This window comes from Podarcis bocagei (genome assembly GCF_964188305.1).
Source record: "Podarcis bocagei genome assembly, chromosome: 2".
Classification (NCBI taxonomy): domain Eukaryota; kingdom Metazoa; phylum Chordata; class Lepidosauria; order Squamata; family Lacertidae; genus Podarcis; species Podarcis bocagei.
This window is the reverse complement of record NC_138126.1, coordinates 46,271,079-46,290,591: the sequence shown is the minus strand read 5'-3', so window position 1 is coordinate 46,290,591 and position 19,513 is coordinate 46,271,079. Positions and strand designations below refer to the sequence as shown.

The following is a 19,513-nucleotide window of genomic DNA, read 5'->3' as shown; positions in this document are numbered from 1 at the left end:
ACTTGCCACTGCAGAAGCCTTGCTGGCTCTTCTTCAGGGTTCTGTTCTGTTTTGTTTTGTTTTAAATATATTATTATATAGTTATTTATACCCCACCTTTTTCCCTGACAGGGACTCAAGTCAGCTTACAGATAAAATAGGAACAGGAAGACTTGTTCTTCTATATGCGTGGTTGTTTTATATTTGACCAAACTTTCCACTAGTTTTTCCTGGGACAGGCATTAAACTAACTGACCTGCAATTTCCAGAATCCCCACCCTGCCCCTCCGATCCCTTTTGAAAAAAACATTGGCTACCATCTAGGCCTCAGGTATGGGGGCTTACCTGAGGGACAAGTTGCCTGTTTTTGTTAGATCAACAATTTCAGCTTTGAGTTCTCTCTGCTGCTTATGATGTTGCATTGGGACAGTAGCATCTCCACTCAGGAACCGAACACCCTTTTGTATGATATAATTTTTTTGGGGGGATTTTCTTATTTATCAAGAGGAAGGGATTAGCAGTGTAAGTGTATGTGAACATATGAAGCTGCCTTATACTGAGTTGGACTACTAGTCCTTACTAGCCTGGTAGCAGGTCTGTTCTGCCTGCTGCTTCTCTCTAGCCTAAGGTCTCTGGCAGAAGCCTTCCCAGTTCCAGAAAATTCTTTTAAACTGGAGATGTCAGGAACTGAACCTGGGTCCTTCTCTGTTGCAAAGTATGTTCTCTGCCACTGAGCTATGGCCCTTCGGTAACATGGTATGTATATGGAGGAGGAGGAGACATGCTGCTCATCACTGCTATGGACATAGGCATGCCAGAGCTTGAACCAGGGATCTCCAGGTCTGAAGCTAGGGCCTAGCCAGTGAGCCTGCTGCAGGTTAAAAAGAGGGAACTCTGGATTGTCCAGAGTGAGGCTGAACCAATGGCACTCGCATCACCAGCACCGTTTTTTGGGTTGCACTGATGAGCTGGGACAGTCACAAGGCTCTCTTTCTTTCTTTGTCCCTACAGGCGGAGAAACACACAACCTATATGTGCCAACCTTCAGGCAGCAATCCTGACATGCTACAGTGAAAACAAACACCAAGTCCTCAACTGTTCAGAGTTGGTCAAGGAGTATCAGCGTTGTGTTAGGCTAGCACAAAAGGTAACTACATTTTCCCTGCCAGATTCACTTTTACTCCAGGTGAATATTCTTTTCTCATTACTGGTGTGGGCATGGTCAATCAGAAGGCCTTTCCCTGAGCCAAATCTTCCTGCAGCTCCAAGCACTGATAACTGGAGGGTTGATTTACATACTGGATATGGTTGCATACAAATTAAACCATAATTTATAATAAATTATTGTTTAATATACAGGTATGCTTTGCTTTCCCCCTATTCCTGCCTTTTCCCAGTGGGGCTGGGGAAGTAAACCCTGAGTCACTTCTTCTGATGTGTTTGGACAAAGTAGGAGAGGAGCAAAGCACTTGTGCACATTAAACCATAGTTTAAAATAAACTGGTTTAAGCGTTTCATACAGACTACTGGGTCACTGTAGTCTTGACAATCACATGAAAGCTTGAGGTACTGAAAGTATTGGCTGTCACAGAGAACTGCTTTCATTCATGGAATAAGCTGCTGATAGCAAGCTTGTATTATTAATAGCTTCTGTACCACTCTGAAACTTAATAAGTCTTGTTCTGTCCATCCTTACAGTAGCCCTTTGAAGTAAATTAAGCCAAGAAGATACAGTCTTACTCGAGGCTACTCAGTGAGCTTCACATTTGGTCTTTAATTTTGGCCTGGAACCAAAATCAGTACTTCATTTGCTGCTTAAAGTTATGACCTGTTCATTTGATAATTTCTACTTTGAATGGTTTTGGCAAATTGGCCGACATTTGATATTATTAAACCAGCTGCTATTGGGTTTTGCTTGGACTTGTGCATTCTTCAACATGCCCTTTATCTTGCAAACACACAGTTTCTTTCATATATATATATATATATATTCATTAGAACATAGCATTGATCAGCTTTGGTACTCCATAATTGTCTCTGTGTCTCCAAAGGGAATGGGTCTTTTTGCTGTTGCTGTGATGATAGGATATCCTTTAATAAAGACCAAATGGTTTGCTTCTTAGGATGATATGAGTTTCCAATTATGCAACTTTACCCACAGAGCCAACAACCTTCTGGTTTTATGAGGGAACTGGACATTATATTAGGCATGACTTATGCTGAAAAAAACAGCCCATTGTCATGGGGGATTGATTTTAAATCAAGCTTTAAATCATGGCTTAAACTACCAAGAAAAAAGACCAATTTAAATTATCAGTTTAAATCAAATTTCCCCATTTTGAAACTCATGCATTTTTAATGTGTGCAATTAATACACACGGCAACCAAATGAAACTAGTAACATAAAGCCATGAAGCCACATGCCTAAATTATATCTGTTTATAGATAAGGTATTGTACACTTCCAAAGAGATCACATACTTGAAGACTATGCTTTTAATCCTATGCACCCTTATTGAAAATACGTCTCGCTGAATAAAATGAAACTTGCTTTCAAGTAATCATGCACAACATTGAGATCTACCTGGGGTCTAGAAGCAAGGCTATTGAGCAAAATAGTGTTTTTCCATGAGGTGGAATGTCTATGCTGTTTGGTAAGTCACAAATATTAATATTTCAGAACTCAACACCTTCTGAATCTCTGGTATTTGGATGTAAAATTGGAATGCAATGGGTACAAGGAGGAATCACACCAATTCTAGTACCTGCTATGGCTTGCTAGCTTCTGACTTGCAGTATCAAGCTATAATATAAATCATTAATTAAAGAATCAGGATATCACATATCACAGTTTGCTTCTGGTTTTTATTAGCCAAAGTTTAAAAACACAAAACTGGGACTTACATGTTGGCCTTAAGTTTGAATTTCATATTAAACCATTTAATTTTAAAGAAACATGTGAAAGCTGAAATTTAAAAGAAAAGAATAATTTAAATTGTTTAAGTTATTGATTTTTAACCACCATGTCCCATGTCATGTGCTTCCCTCGCCCCCACATGCACAATATCACCCTGTGTTTGCCCTGATGATGTGTGCTTCACTGCTCCCACAATCAAATGATGTGGAGTGGGGTGGAGAAACACAGCAATTATGTCATGGTGTGGGTTAGTGATATTACACTGTGAACAGGAGGACTATTTATCATATATGGCAGGCATGGCCAAACCTGGCCCGCCAGACGTTTTGGGACTACAGCTCCCATCATCCCTAGCTAACAGGACCAGTGGTCAGGGATGATGGGAATTGTAGTCCCAAAACAGCTGGAGGGCCAAGTTTGGCCATGCCTGATATAAGGTATGCTTAAACAATTGTTATAAAGAGCTGGTTTGCTAAGCTAGCCAGGGCTTGTTCTGGAACAAGGTTCATGGTTCACGTGTTGTTGTTTTTAAATGATATTTATTGGAAAAAAAAATTTTTTTAAAGTTACAAAAAAACAAAGTAGAAAAAGAAAAAAACAAGCCACTTGCAACCATACATATACAAATTCAAAATAAGAGAGGGGGGAAAAACAAGAATACAACACAAACATTTAAAAACATTTAAAAACAAATCCATTATTCTCAACTCCTCAACTATCATTACCCTCTTTCCTTGACCTCCTCCTCCTCCCCTTCCTTGTATCCTGATTGTTAATTGTCACAGCAAATCCTTTCCATATTTCATAATATTCTGTCATTACATTACCTTAAACTATTTTAATCTTATCTTACTATAAAAAACCTTGAAACTTAAAACTTAAATCTTATTTTTACCAACTTCTCATAACCATAATATTCTTGCATAATTTTTTTAAACATTTTTACTAAAGCCAAGTAATTTCATTCCAACATTTTTCTAACATTCATCAATTTTGTAAAACAGTCCTAGTAATGAAAAAAGGAAATAAAAACAAATCCAATCTTCATCCAGCGTCCCTTCCTCCTGGTCCCGGGTTTTGTCAGTCCTCATTATCCCATCGATCTGGCGCATTAACCTGGTATCCTAATATCTGAGGACCTTAAGTCTCTTCCATGTCCCTTCCGCAGCTCTTCTTCATATTTGTAACTGTATTTACCCTTGTCTCCTGCTCGTTTCACTCATGGGAACTCCAGCTTAACAATATTTTTTACCCTTCTCGACAGATCAGCCCCTTTTCCATAATCGACACTAAATTCCATGTGGTATTTAAAGACATGTTTCAAAATCCCTCCAAAATTGAGAGCCCCCACAATCCCAAACATCTCACGGCCCATTGCCAGACTTGAAAAGTCCAAACATCCCTGCATAGGAGGGTCTATTCATCCCCCCATTTCTAGACCAAACCAAACTTTTTCTTTCCAAATCTGGCTTTTTCCAAGTTCATTTGTCAAATCCAAAAGTTCATATTCCTGTTGGGCCTGTTCTGTCAGGGCACACTCCTGATTTAATTCCTGGGTGGGCTCCACATATTTTCCCACTGCCTGTTCAAAATTTCCCACTGCCTGCTCAAAATTTCTAATCGAATCAGCCATCAAATTCGTCTTCTCATGTAGCTGCTCCAGTAGGGCATTTGTTTTATAGAAAGCACACAACAGTGCTTCTGAATACATTGTCCTGAAGGTCAGATGTCTATTCCCACGATTGTAATTGTAACAGCTGCCAGCTCCCAGGAGTTGGTTACAGTTTCACAGTCTCCCTCTAAGGGGAAAAACTTCTATTTGATCTTTCTTTTCAAGACAAGTCTAGCAACAGAGTTTCCTTTTTTCAGATATTTTGTCAATATTTGTTCCTTTAAGGTGCGAAAGGAAACAATGGAATCACTATGTTTCTCTTCTTTTAGCTATCTGTCAAAAGCATTTGTCTCTGGTCAATGAGCTTCAAACGTCAGTCCTGACACCCCGCTCCAGGATCAGGACGATGGAAAATTACTTTACTTTAAACTCACTTCTGCAGGTTTAAACAGTCCAGAAAAGATCCCCCTTCTTCTCCTGCTGCCGAAGGGGGGTTCAACAATTTTAAATGATGAAAGCCAATCCTTTAGAAGCGATTTTCTGAGCTCTAGTTTATGTTGTCTTTGCTTTATTCTGTCTACAAAGAAACGGAAGGCTGACTTCCTGTTTAGACCTTCCCGTTTCAGTACCAAATTTAAGTAAAATTTTAAAGTCCAATTCCTTTCTGCTCGCAAGTCCTTATTTAAAGTCCAATTGTTCAAAGTTTAAGTACTCACGGGTGCTTATTTTAGAAGCCAAATTGTCCCAGGAAAAAGGCAGCGCTCTCCGGCAACGGCTGTGCGGCTTCGCTCCACAGAAATAGCAGTTGACTCACAGCACCGCGCCACTTCCCCCTCTTCGCTTCGGAGCCCGTTAGTGGGTTCCTTTGCGGGTTGGGGGGGCGCTAAGGGTGCCCGCCGAGTCCCATGGTCACAGGCTTCATCTGCCTGTGATTTTTAAAAGGGTCCCTGCTTCGCCGTAGTGGAAAAGACCCGTTTTGCGTGGAGCTAGTCCCTCCAATTCAGAGGGAGTCCGCCATTGCCGATGGCGCCACCCCGGAAGTCCGGTTCATGGTTCACATGTAACACCAAGCCAAAATTCTTTAAAAGTGAAAACTAAACTTGGCAGAAGTCCTCCCAGCTGTACAGGAAGAGAAGAGGCGAGGCGATTCTAGTCCAATTTGTGCTTCAGTTCATTGAGGCCCAGTTACTAACAGGACATGCAAAGATGGGCATTGGGTCCCAGAATTCTGGGAGCCTTGGTAATAAGCTTAGTTATTTTCAGATGCCACAGGGCTCCTTATCTTTTGGGAAATAGATTGCCTTTGCTAGCATTCTCGTGATACGTGAACTTTGTCTCCTATGCATGGTGTTATAAGTGTCTTTTGGTTTTGTATCCACAAACAACGAGGTAGGTGTCCTGATCGCACATCCTCCACTCCAGCACAGCTGAAAGATGCTTGCAGTGCTATGCACATACTAAAAGGTGCATGTGTTTTCCCAGTGCAAAGATTAATTTCTCTGTCAGAAAAAAAATGCATATGATGTGATCCTGAGAGTAGATGTTTCAAAATTAGACTGGAGGATTCAGTGTCTCAGTTCCAGTGCAGAGACACAGCCAAAGCAATCTTAATTCATATTCCCATATCAAATAGTCATAGTAAAAGCCTGGGATGGATTAGCCTGAAATCGACCTTATATCGGGCACTTTGGCTTGCATAGACCAAGAGCACAGAATGTATCTCCCATAAGCATTACAATAATCTCAGGCTGGCGAAGGATTTAAACTATTCTGTGAAGTTTCCAGTGTGCAGGAGAAGAAAGGTTTAGAGCATAATCTGATTCGGTGTATGATGGCAGGCTGACCAAGCATTTCCTTGGATCCTGACATGGATCATGGGACTTCAGCTATACAAAGGAGAGGCATGTGCTTGCAGGCAGGTTCAGGTGATTTCGTTGGGGTGGGGGCAGTCACGTGACAGGGAGAGAGGCTCAGGGTGTCTGAAGAGAACCTTTTTCCTTTCCATTAAATTTGTGAGAGGTGGGGGGAGCTGTATGCCTGATTTAAGTATAACATGAAGCAAACTGCCAACCAGCTCCCAGAAGAAGCCCCGACAGAAGGAGATGGGGAAATTGTCAGGATATATTAGCTCAAATGCTGTTGCAAGTCCTGGTGGATTTCCCCCCTTCCTGTTTACAAAGAAGGTCTTTGTATGTCTGCAAATCAGCAAGGTTAAGACTGCCAGGGAAAGGGCTTTTCTCTGGTATCTTCTGAAGTCCCCAGCTCCCCAAACGTGTGCTTTTCTTTTTCTTCCATGACTTTAAAGTAAAGCAGGCTCTGCATTGCTGTTGAACAATCCTTTCCCCCCAAGCAGAACTCGCCTCATCCCTTGCCAAACCTCCGATATGCAAGCCTTCGCTCCTGTAAATCAGGCTTGTAGCCTCCCCCCACTTTCTCTTTTGGAAGTATATCTTTAGCAAATGCATTTACCAATACATCTTTATAGCACACAGTACAGGAGGAATGTGATTACCAAAGAAGACAGATTGCATTAAACTTCTGCATATTCGCAGGCTGCCGCTCCAACCCATTTGAGAAAGGGGGCTGGGAAGCTGCCAGCCAGCCTGAAGCCCCAACCTGACATTATTATAGAGTAAATTGGAAGCTGAGTGACTGGTAACAGCAGAGGGCACTGAAATATCCTATTAACTTGAAGAGGATACACACACACACACACACACACACACACACACACACACACACACACACTTCAACTCCTAGGCTAGGCTAGTTCATGTACCATAAACCCTGCTGGAGCCCTCCCCACCCCACTTCCAACAAAACTAGTAGAAGGATGTTATATTGAAGGGCATTTCATACTGATTTACTGTGGGGGACAGCAAGATGGCAGGAAAATCTTTTGTTGTTTTGGATTCTGTTTTTCCTCCCTTAGTGGCTACTATTGAGCAGGTAACTGGGTGAGATCAGATGCATTCTTTGCAGGGATGCCACAAAAGACCACGAAATTCAGAGCTGAACACACAACCTGCCATTTCAAGGAGCCAAAAATATGCCATGAATTCCTTCTTTTCTCCTACTATTCAAAAACTTGTGGCAGGTTTCCTGGGCCATCCTACCATCTGCGATGATAGGTTTGTGGGAAGCAAAATCTGTCAAGATGGCAGAAGGGAGAGGGAAGGAGAAGTAAAGGCAACAGTCCTATTCTAGTTCCTCTCCCTCCCCACTTTCACACACTCACCTTTAAACCGGCGTTAGCAATCTCTGCTGTGAGTGGGTGGATTTCAGTAGGAACGGAGACTTAATCAGTGTCATCAAGAAGACAATTTTTCCCTCGTTTTGATTTAATTCAAATGGAGCTCAAAAATCCTGAGTGTTTTGTGGCATCTCCTACTGTTGTGGATTCAAATAATATTGTTTGAATATCATATTAGTGGTGGAAAAATAGAATATGTTAATGAAATGTCTGTCTGTTCTATGTTGGATAATGTAAATCTGGTTTAAGTGAGTTTATCTATAGCATGGGTAGGCAAACTAAGGCCCGGGGGCCGAATTTGGCCCAATCGCCTTCTAAATCCGGCCCTCGGTCAGTCCGGGAATCAGTGTGTTTTTACATGAGTAGAATGTGTGCTTTTATTTAAAATGCATCTCTGGGTTATTTGTGGGGCATAGGAATTTGTTCATTCCCCCCCAAAAAAATATAGTCCTGCCCCCCACTAAGTCTGAGGGACAGTGGACTGGCCCCCTGCTGAAAAAGTTTGCTGACCCCTGATCTAAAGGAATCTGAGCACATTGGGAGTGTCCCAGATGTATAGGCCAGGTGACAGTCTGGTCAGGAGAGGAGATGGTGGAGAAATGTTACAGGGTAGATGACAAGATAGAACTATTGAGCTCCTACTATGTCCCAGTTTTCTCTCATGAGGGAAACTGTTCTTAATCTGGCAAAAATAAATAAATCAGATGGTGAAGGGAAGGAGTTGTAGTGATGACAGACAGAGTTGGTACAAGAGTACATGTCCTCTCAAAATGAATCCTAATTCTTCAGGGCCTGAAAAATTGTATTCTAGGATGTAAAGGAACTGGCATCTGTAATCTCGGAGCCTTTGTCTATAATTCTTGAAAATTATTTGAGGACAGTGGAGTGCCATGCAGCTGGAGGGAAGCAAATGTTCCTGATTTCCAAAAAGGGGGAAACAAAATCCAGGCAACCACCAACTGTTCAGTTTGACAGTGATACTTGGAAAGTTTCTAGAACAGATCATTAAGCAATTTGTGTACATTTATGAAAAAGAATGTTTTTTTTAAATTCATGCAAGATTACTTTAACTCCTTTTTTGATTGATTTATTGCCTAGTGGAGCAGGGGAATGCTCTGGATATAGTATATCTTGATTTTAGCACAGCTTTCAACAAGGTCCCCAGTGATACTCTTTGTGACAAGTTGTTAAAAATATGATGCTACTGTTAGGTGGATTTGTAGCTGGTAGGTAGACAGTACCCAAACAGTGCTAATCAAGGCTTTTCAGAAAATTACAGAGATATGACCGTCTCTCCTGGTATGCCCCGCGGAGGACCTTAAGGTCCATAAATAGCAACACTCTAGAGGTCCCGGCCCTAAAGAAGTCAGATTAGCCTCAACCAGGCCAGGGCCTTTTCAACACTGGCTCCGTCCTGGTGGAATGCTCTCTCATGAGACCAGGGCCCTGCGGGATCTGATTTCTTTCTTCACAGCCTGTAAGACAGAATTGTACTGCCTGGCCTTAGGCTTGGAATCAGCCTGATACCCTCCTCCTCTTTCTTTTTCCTTCTGTGATGGAACCCCTATTTGGGGCCTTCCCTGGCTTTTTTCTGGCCCATGTAGGACCAGTCTGGATACTTGGCCTTGGTGAAGATTTGACGTTTTCTCCCCCCAAACCGTTTTTCATCTGGGCTTCCACTGAAATGCAGCTGCATTTTAAGTTAATCAATTGTTTTTATACCTGATGTTAGCCGCCCTGAGCCCGATTTTGGCTGGGGAGGGTGGGGTATAAATAAATTTTATTATTATTATTATTATTATTATTATTATTATTATTATTATTATTATTATTAAATGTCCTGGGCCCTGTATGTTTAACATCTCTATAAATGACTTAGACAAAGGGCTTGAAGGGATGCTCAACAGATTTACAAATGACACTAATGTGTGTGGAGCAGCTAACACATTAGGCAGAAAAATTATCCAGGGTTGTCTTGCCTGGATAAAGAACTGCATCAAAACTAACAACCTGAATTTCAACAGAGATAATTGTAAAATTCTACATTTGTCTAGGAAGAATCAGATGCACAAATAAATATTAAATGACCCTTGACATGATCACAGTACATGTAAAAAGAGGCTTTGTAAATCACAAGCTAAGCATGAGTCAGCAGCAAAAAAGAGAGAGAGAGAGAGAGAGAGAGAGAGAGAGAAACTAAGGCAATTCTAAATTACAGTAACAGAAATATGTTGTCCAGATTATGATATGTAATGGTATTACTCTTTGATTAGATCTTACCTGAAGTATATTGTCCAGGATGCTCACAATCTGAAACAATTTAGGGCCTAAGTATTTGATGAAGCACCTCTCTCCATGCCAGCCAACCTCAGCCATAAGATCAGCAGAGGGTCATACATGTGGTCCCACCAATGTGTGTATCTTTTTGTGTAGAGGCTTATCTGTAGTGGTGTCCGAACTAAGGAATTTATTTCCTTGAAGGCAAAGATGGCAATGACTTTGAATTCTCAAAATTCATTTCGGTCCATCACGACTACTCTACTGTTCGCTGCAAATCATGGGCCTTTAGGATCTGGCAGTGTCCATAGGTGGACATGCATGAGTCTATGTCTTGGGACAAGGATGTTTCTTACATTTTTTACAGTCCACTAGATGCAAGCCCAAGAACAAGGATTAAGTCAGCTGACTAAAAGAATAAACTAGTAGCATGGGCTCTGAAGGTAGCAGGATTGGCTTTGGTCTTCAGCTTGGTGATTCAGTGGGATAGCCAAAGAAGTCCTTTAAACCTAAGGTGAACACCCAAGGAAACACAAATCCTGTTTGACATTATAAGTGTGGGAGAGTCTGGCTCATCTACAACACTATGTTTGAAAGGACTTGCTGTATCAATTTTGACAGGGTGATGTATGGTTCCTGTAGATGTCATAGTAAGCTGGTTTGACCTTAGGGTGGAAAGTGGTAATGAAATCAGATAGGACAGAAATATGTAATGAAATCTGAAGTCTATGTTTCATTTGGCTGTTTCTTAAGGAATCCAAATTTGTGAATGTGAATATTGCCTCTTGCCCAAAGACAGGCAAATTACTTTCATGTGGAGAGTCAAATTCAGAGTTCCATTTAATCCAGTAACTTTGAAACTAACCACTTTATTTAAGCAGAACAAAGTATATAGAGTAGGGAATAGGAAACATCTGACCCTCCAAATATTGTTGGATTCCCACTCCCATCAGCTCCAGCCAGCATGGCCAGCAGTCAGGGATGAAAGTAGTTGGAATTCAGGAACATTTGGAGTGCTGCAGATTTGCCATCCATGTTGTAGGTTCTGTATGTATGCAGAAGTTTTGTGCCCCTTCTCAACCCCTGGATATACTTCTTACCTCCAGACTGGCTTTGTGTACATGCATTGGATTTAATATTGGACGGAGGTTAGATGCAAGGAGTGCCACATCCCTAGACCCTATCCATGAGTCTATCATTTCTTCATCCATCCATCCAATGTTGGGAGATGATCACAGTTCAAGACATGGATGTGATGTAGGCTTGGAGGCAAGATGGGAGGCAAGATGGTCCTTAATGTACATGGAGGTTCATGTGAATCAGGCTCATATTGCCCATTTCCATCTACTTCTACTTCTAAGAACCTTGCCAAGAATATGAGTTTGCAGTTATCTTGTTGAATACTGTCAGGGAACTGCCATCGGAGGAACAGGTGGTGGAGGGGCTCAGGGAGGAAGAAAGAGACTCAACAGCTGAAGCAGGAACCAGCAGGGGGAGGAGTGGATCTCTGAGGGAATGCGAGCAGGAGGGAGGGCTCAGAGACGCTTCCAGCGAGAACAGTGGGGAGGTATCTGAGGCTCCCATAGGGAGACCCACGCCTCGCCGGAAACTGTCACGCCGTGAGTCCAGGAGACGCGTTTCCGTTAAGGAGCTTCTTTGCTGGAAGCGCTTCCGCAGACAGCCACTGTCAGACTCTACGAGTGACTAGAGCAGACATATTTGAGGAGCTCTGTCACACACAGAGGTTTGTGGAGCCGCACAAACTCTGAGGGAGCACGATTTTACGCACAAGCAGCTAATCATCCCATCACAGCAGTCTGACAGTCTCTGTACGCTGCCTGTGCAGGAGAAAGCATCATGAGCGACCCAGCCGGAACCGGAGGAGCAGGGGTTGGAGCTGGTCCAAGCTTGGAAGAAAGATACCGAGCGTTGGAAGTCCAACTTGCGCTGCAGACGGCGAGGCTTGAGGAGAGAAGGGCTCAGGATGCAGACAAGAAGGGGAGAGCCACTCAGTTCCCCAGAAAGGTACCAGGATTGGTGCAGAAGTTTGGGGGGGACCCCAAGGATTACCATGCCTTTAGGACAGAGATGCAATATGCCCTTAATGTGCAGTTTGATGAGTTCCCTGATGAGGAATCGCGAGTTGCTTTCGTAATTGGGCATCTTGAGAAGGGGGCGCGAGACTGGGTTCGACCCCTAATGGCAACGCACAATGACGTCCTAAAGGACACCATGAAGTTCTTTCGTGCAATGGATATCATGTTTTCCAGCGATATTGAGGAAGGGGTGGTGCGCAGACAGCTAATGGCTTGCAAGCAGGGAAGCCGATCTGTCCGTGAGTACTGGACTGAGTTTACCATGCTGGTTCACAGATTGGGGTGGGATTTATCGGCGGCACCCATTCAGATGCTATTTGAAGAAGGTCTTTCTTCGGCTGTGAAAGACGATCTGTCCCGGAGCCCCAGGGCGGTGTCTATGGATCAGCTGACCAAATCTGCGCTGACCATAGGAGCGCGCCAGGAGGCAAGAGCCTTGGAGAGGCGGGAAGGGAGAGGGGAACGTTGGAAGGAGTTCCGCATTCCAGACATTCCTGAGCCAGCTTTCCCGCCGGCAGAGCCGATGGAAATCGGAACAGCGCGCGCGCGCGCATTTTCAAAGCCCAGTGAGGGGGCTAAGAAGGAGGGAAAGGGCGCCCGGAAATGCTATCTCTGCCAACAGCCAGGCCACTTTGCCAGAGTCTGCCCCCAGAGGAAGGAATGGCAAGGGATGGTGGGAGCTGTTGAGGGAGGAGAGCAGGGAGAAACAGAGCAGGTAAAAGCCAACGCCTGGTTGCCACAGTCGGGGCACTGCAGCCAGGCCAAAGAGCAGTGAAAGTGCCCGTGCCAGAAGCTCCTCAACCTGCTCTAGTGATTGAAGTGTTGCTAGAGCTGCAAAATGGACACCCCCTAAAAATAAAGGCGCTGTTGGACTCAGGCAGCTCCTGCAATTTTATGAGCAAGGAGTTTGCTGCTGAACACCAGATACAGACGATCCCTTTAAGCAACCCCCTGCAGGTGACCACGATCGATGGCAGGGAATTGTTGGGAGGAGGAGTCAGCTTGCAGACCGTCCCAATGATAATGAGGGTGGCAAGGCACACAGAACTGATAGCGTTTAATGTGGCCACCTTGGGAGGCGCTCCCATTATTTTGGGAATGAGCTGGCTAGCGCTACATGATCCGCTGGTGGGCTGGCATCAAAGAGTGGTTTCCTTTGGTTCAGCACATTGCTTAGAACACTGCAAAGGGGAAAAGGGTTCAGCAGGGGCCCAAGCCACCCTAGCAGGGACTGAAGTAATGGAGAAGGTGAAGGTACCACCACAGTATGCAGATCTCAGCGACGTGTTCAGCGAGAAGGAAGCTGACCAACTACCCCCGCATAGGCCTTTTGATTGCCAGATCAATTTACTCCCTGGAGCACAGCTTCCTGTAGGCAAGTTGTATGCCATGTCAGACAGAGAAATGCAGGAGTTGCGAGAGTTCATTGACAAGAACCTGAAGAGAGGCTTCATCAGAGAGTCCAAAGCAGCGGGGGGTAGCCCAGTGTTTTTTGTGGATAAAAAGCACACGGACAAGCCGAGACTTGTATGTGATTTCAGGCGGTTAAATGCAGTGACAGAACCAGTGGCTTTCCCTATGCCCAGGATTGATGATATTTTGACCAGGGTGCGGAAGGGAAAGATTTTTACAAAGCTGGATCTAAGGGGGGCGTACAACCTGATATGTATAAGGAAAGGTGATGAATGGAAGACCACCATGTTCACCCCTTTGGGGGCATTTGAATATCTCGTTATGCCTTTTGGATTACAAGCAGGCTCAGCGTGCTTTCAATCGTTTATGAACCACGTACTGGGTCCTTTGCTCTACAAGAATTGCGTGGCCTTCCTAGATGATGTGTTGGTGTATTCGGAGAATGAGGAGCAACATGTGAGAGACGTCAGAGAAGTGTTGAGCAGGCTGCAAGCCAACAGGCTGTGGGTGAAACTGGAGAAGTGCCAGTTTCATACCAAGGAGGTGGAATTCCTGGGGTACCGCCTGTCAGACAAGGGATTGGCCATGGATCCCGGCAAGGTTCAGGCAGTGCTGGAATGGAAAACACCCAAAACCAAGAAGGATGTGCAGAGGTTCCTAGGGTTTGGAAACTTTTATCGTAAGTTCATCCGAAACTTCGCCCCTGACGGCGCCCATTACGGACTGTCTCAGCAGTAAAAAGAAGTTTGTTTGGACGGCGGAGGCGGAGCGAGCGTTTGAGGAACTGAAAAGGGCCTTCGCCTCTGAAGGACAACTTCTGCATGTGGATTTACAAAAAAAGCTGAGGGTCGAAACAGACGCATCTGACAGAGCCATAGGGGCGGTGCTTCTTCTTCTGCAGCCGGGGAAGGAGGAGTCAGAGTGGCGACCGTGTGCCTTCTTTTCGCGAAAGCTGAACAAATCCGAGAGGAACTACACGGTGTACGACCGGGAACTTCTTGCTATTCATGAGGCTTTCCGGAGATGGAGGCACCTGCTAATTGGTGCACAACATAAGGTGCAAGTGTGCACGGACCATAAGAATCTAGAGTATTGGAGAACTGCGCGAGTGCTCAACCAACGGCAGTTGAGATGGGCCCAGGAGTTCTCCAAATTTAACTTTGAGATTTGTTACGTGCCAGGCCCAGAGAACGTTAGGGCGGACGCTCTCTCACGCAAACCTGAATATTTGGAGGGGGAGGGAGCACCCGAAGAGACCCATGTCATTCCAGAGGACCGCTGGGTGTGTGGGGCGGCATTGGTGGGGCAAAGGGAATTGGTAGAGGGAACGGTGCATGATGAATACGCCCAGGACAAACTCAGGGGTCTCAGGAGGGAGGGAGACAAACCCGGGGGTTTTGAGGAGAGAAACGGGGCGTTGTACTACAAGGGAGCGTTATATATACCTGAAGGGGAATTGAGGGAGAAGGTACTCAAGCAACTGCACGATAGCCCCACAGCAGGGCATTTTGGGCAACACAAAACCATGTGGCTGGTTACCAGGGAATTTTGGTGGCCCAAGGTCAGGGAAGATGTGCGGGAGTATGTGAGAGGGTGTGACCAATGCCAACGAGCCAAGGGGGAGAGGCGGGCACCGGCAGGTTTATTAGAACCACTACCCACACCTGAAAGACCATGGGAAACAGTGGCAATAGATTTCATGACTGATCTGCCAAGGTCTAGAGGGAAAACAGCCATCATGGTTGTGGTAGACCTGTTAACTAAAATGGCCCACTTTATAGCCTGCTCACATGCGGTCACAGCAGAAGAAACCGCTAAATTGTTTGTAGAAAATGTGTTTAGGTTGCATGGCGCCCCCTTGAGGGTGGTTTCAGACCGAGGGAAACAATTTACTTCCAGGTTCTGGAGGAAGCTCATGAGCTTACTGCATGTAGAGGTTAATTTCTCAACTGCCCGTCATCCAGAAACCAACGGGCAGGCGGAAAGAGCTAATGGTGTCCTCCAGCAATATTTGAGGTGTTATGTGAATGACAGAGAGAATGATTGGGTGGAGAAGCTGGCGTTGGCAGAATTTGCCTACAACAATGCAGAGAACGTGTCCACGGGGATGAGCCCCTTTTTGGCTAATCACGGGTGCCATCCCCGAGCCTTCCCAGGGGGGGAAGGGGAGAACTGGAGCGTTCCAGCTGCAGAACAGTTCGTTGAAGAAATGGAAGTGATCCATCGTCAGCTCCAACTTAACTTAAACAGGGCTAAGGAGGAATATAAGAGGCAGGCAGACAAAAACAGAAGGGAAGGTGAAAGCATTAGGGTGGGGGACCAGGTGTGGCTGTCAACCCAAGGGTTACCATTCAAAGGGGGTTGTAAGAAGTTAAGACCCAAAAGGCTGGGCCCATTTGAAGTCACGCAGCAGGTCAACCCAGTGGCTTTCAGACTCCGGTTACCGAACCACATGAAGTTGCACCCAGTTTTCCACAGGTCGTTGCTGTCACCGTATAAAGGGGACAGAGAAGGGAGGGTCAATAGGGGACCAGCAATGGAGGAGAAGGAACACAGCTACCATGTAGCGGAGATCCTCGATTCCAGGTGGAAGGGAGATCAAGTAGAGTATTTGGTAATGTGGGAAGGGGAACCGGAGTCGGAAAACACCTGGGTTAGGGCAGAGGATGTCAATGACGAAGTTTTAATAGAAACTTTTCATCAGAGGTTCCCACGTAAACCTCAGCCTGTAGCGAGGTTCCGGAGGGAATACTTTGCCACCACCGACGAAGAAGAGGAGTTGGAGGGGTTCACAGGTTCCGAGGAGGAGGAGGATTCAGCGAGCCAGGACGGCGATCGATGGAGGGAATTGTTCGAGACGTCTGAAGATGAAGAAGATTCGTTTCGGGGTTTTACCTCTTCACCTCCCAGAGGAGAGGAAATGGGAGGGGGTGAGGGGGGCCCTGGAGGGGAGGTGGATGTCAGGGAACTGCCATCGGAGGAACAGGTGGTGGAGGGGCTCAGGGAGGAAGAAAGAGACTCAACAGCTGAAGCAGGAACCAGCAGGGGGAGGAGTGGATCTCTGAGGGAATGCGAGCAGGAGGGAGGGCTCAGAGACGCTTCCAGCGAGAACAGTGGGGAGGTATCTGAGGCTCCCATAGGGAGACCCACGCCTCGCCGGAAACTGTCACGCCGTGAGTCCAGGAGACGCGTTTCCGTTAAGGAGCTTCTTTGCTGGAAGCGCTTCCGCAGACAGCCACTGTCAGACTCTACGAGTGACTAGAGCAGACATGTTTGAGGAGCTCTGTCACACACAGAGGTTTGTGGAGCCGCACAAACTCTGAGGGAGCACGATTTTACGCACAAGCAGCTAATCATCCCATCACAAATACAATTGCAGGGGGTTGGACTAAATGGCCCTCTGAGTCCCTTCCAACTCTACAATTCTATGATTCTCTAACTATCTCTACTAACTTCACTGCTTTGTTTGGGGTTTCTTTGTTGTTTGGGGGGTTTCTTTGTTGTCTTTGGGGTTTGGTTTCATATCTGCCGGATTTCAGACACAAGCACAAAAATTGCTGCTCTTAGGTCTAAATAAAAGCTAGGATAATAGAGCTGCTGTAGGAGGTGCTGCTTCTTTTGTAGCTTTTCAAATTATCTGTAGTTTATTGACTGCAAGATTTATCAGGAGTGTACCACAGCTTGTCGGCAATTAGGATAGAAAGTTGATGCTACAATCTTCCCCCCAGTATTTTCTTTCCTGCCAACGGGGGGCATCAGAATTTCACTTAATGTGTTCCTTGGATACCAAAAAGGGAAATATGTGTGTCTAAGATAAATAATAAGTATACACTTCCTCCTCTACCCATCCCCAAAACAGTGATGTGAGCTAGATGTGGCAACTGGAAGCCAGTGAATAAGGGAAAATAATATGGATTTTACATACAATTTATAAATCCCCACATACCCATCTAATTTAGATTGTGTACATTTTGGGGCAAGAGATTAATCTCACTTTAACTAGCAATTAGTGTTGTTGTTGTTTAGTCGTTTAGTCATGTCCGACTCTTCGTGACTCCATGGACCAGAGCACGCCAGGCACTCCTGTCTTCCACTGCCTCCCGCAGTTTGGTCAGACTCATGTTTGTAGCTTTGAGAACACTGTCCAACCATCTCGTCCTCTGTCGTCCCCTTCTCCTTGTGCCCTCCATCTTTCCCAGCATCAGGGTCTTTTCCAGGGAGTCTTCTCTTCTCATGAGATGGCCAAAGTATTGGAGCTTCAGCTTCAGGATCTGTCCTTCCAGTGAGCACTCAGGGCTGATTTCCTTAAGAATGGATACGTTTGATGTTCTTGCAGTCCATGGGACTCTCAAGAGTCTCCTCCAGCACCATAACTCAAAAGCATCAATTCTTTGGCGATCAGCCTTCTTTATGGTCCAGCTCTCACTTCCATACATCACTACTGGGAAGACCATGGCTTTAACTATACGGACCTTTGTTGGTAAGGTGATGTCTCTGCTTTTTAAGATGCTGTAATTAGTACGTCCCCTCAATCTTGGTATAGGTTGGGATATAAATCATAATAAAGAATCAGCTAGCTGGCATTAATTGCAATTATATATCGAAGTCCAGCAAATTATGTGAATACAAATTATTCTAATAGAAAATAATATTGACACATGGAAGGGTGATTTAAAATATTAAAATGTTAAGAAAAAGTAGATAAGGTGTGTAATATTTTATATATACACACTCATACACATTTACCCCATCATCCACTGTTCTTCTCTCATCCTGCATTCCCTGTCCTGTTGTTAAAAGGAACAGGATTTTTATCTGTGTTCCTATTCTTAGACAACTTTCCTCTTGTTTATAAAGTTGAAGTAATTAAAAGTAGAGCTATCAATAGCCAACATGTGAATAAACTCTTAATAATAGAGAACTGGATAGCCAAAGCCATAAAAGTCTTCACAAGCAGCCAAAGGTATACTAGTATGTAGCACTTGGTCAAGATCATTGCCAGTTGCTGTTAGGGCCTTCATGTTAGCATTTTTGCAGATGAAATTTCTTCATCAGCTCTTTTTGTCCATTAAAGTTGCCAGTGTGGTTGTTGAGATACTGCTAGGGAGATAAAGTCCATCATGGCCCCAAGCCATCTGCCGGACGTCCATCGATCTCCCGTAGACACGCAGTATCATCGATTAGCGACATGAGTTTCTAGAAAATAACCTGCCACATTCCAGAGCTCATGCACACTCTTATCAGCAGATAATGCACAGCCAAAAGTCGCACTCAGGAGAGCATTATTTACAAGCTTTATTCAGCGTTGATCAGAACAGAGAAAGACATGACTGCCTGCGTCAGTGTCTCAGACAGAGAGAGAGAACGAAAGCAATAGGAAACATAAACATCCTGTGAACAGGACATGCGCAGACTCTGTGACTCACAAAGCCTGCTCCCTTTTAAGGTGGAACGGAAATATCCTAACAGTGTTTTCCTCACATAGGGAAAATATGCATTTCCTCACCTAGGCACGATGCAGATCTACCACTCCCAGTGTGGATCCAAGTATCTCTTTCTCCCTCAAGCATTGTTGGCATCCGTCTGCCTCAGAAGACAACTGAGTGCACCTCCGGGTATGAAGTCAAACTGCTGGACAATCACAGCACCTGCTGTGGCTGCAGAGACAAGTAACGTTTAGCTGTTGCCTCCTGCATTGCTTTTGCTGTGTTAGCAGCACCAAAGTGACCTTACTGGGGCGCAAGCCTGGGCAGTGTGTATGGATGCTCTGGCTTGCCCAGAGAACAAGATAGCCTTTCTGATGTGGACCAAAGGAAAACAGAGCAATACATGTGACATCAGCTTGGCTGCTGGAGGTGCTGAAAGGAGGTGCACAGGATGCAATCCAACCATTTTAGGGACTCTTGATTTGTGTAGGGTTTACTCCTTAGCCTTTTCTTCTCCCAAGGATGTCCCATAAGCCAGCAG

General features: G+C 44.9%; 1 protein-coding gene across 6 annotated transcripts in view; it reads left to right on the top strand.

Moving 5' to 3' along the window:
- Positions 1–19,513, top strand: part of CHCHD6 (coiled-coil-helix-coiled-coil-helix domain containing 6) — a 206,149-nt gene that overhangs the window by 139,764 nt on the left and 46,872 nt on the right. For 3 of the 6 annotated variants that reach the window (XM_081184359.1, XM_081184356.1, XM_081184357.1), the window contains one exon: positions 991–1,126. The exons of the other annotated variants lie outside the window; for them this stretch is intronic. In XM_081184359.1, coding sequence (XP_081040485.1) covers positions 991–1,126 — 136 coding nt within the window. The remainder of the gene's footprint in view (positions 1–990; positions 1,127–19,513) is intronic. 6 annotated transcript variants of the gene reach the window in all.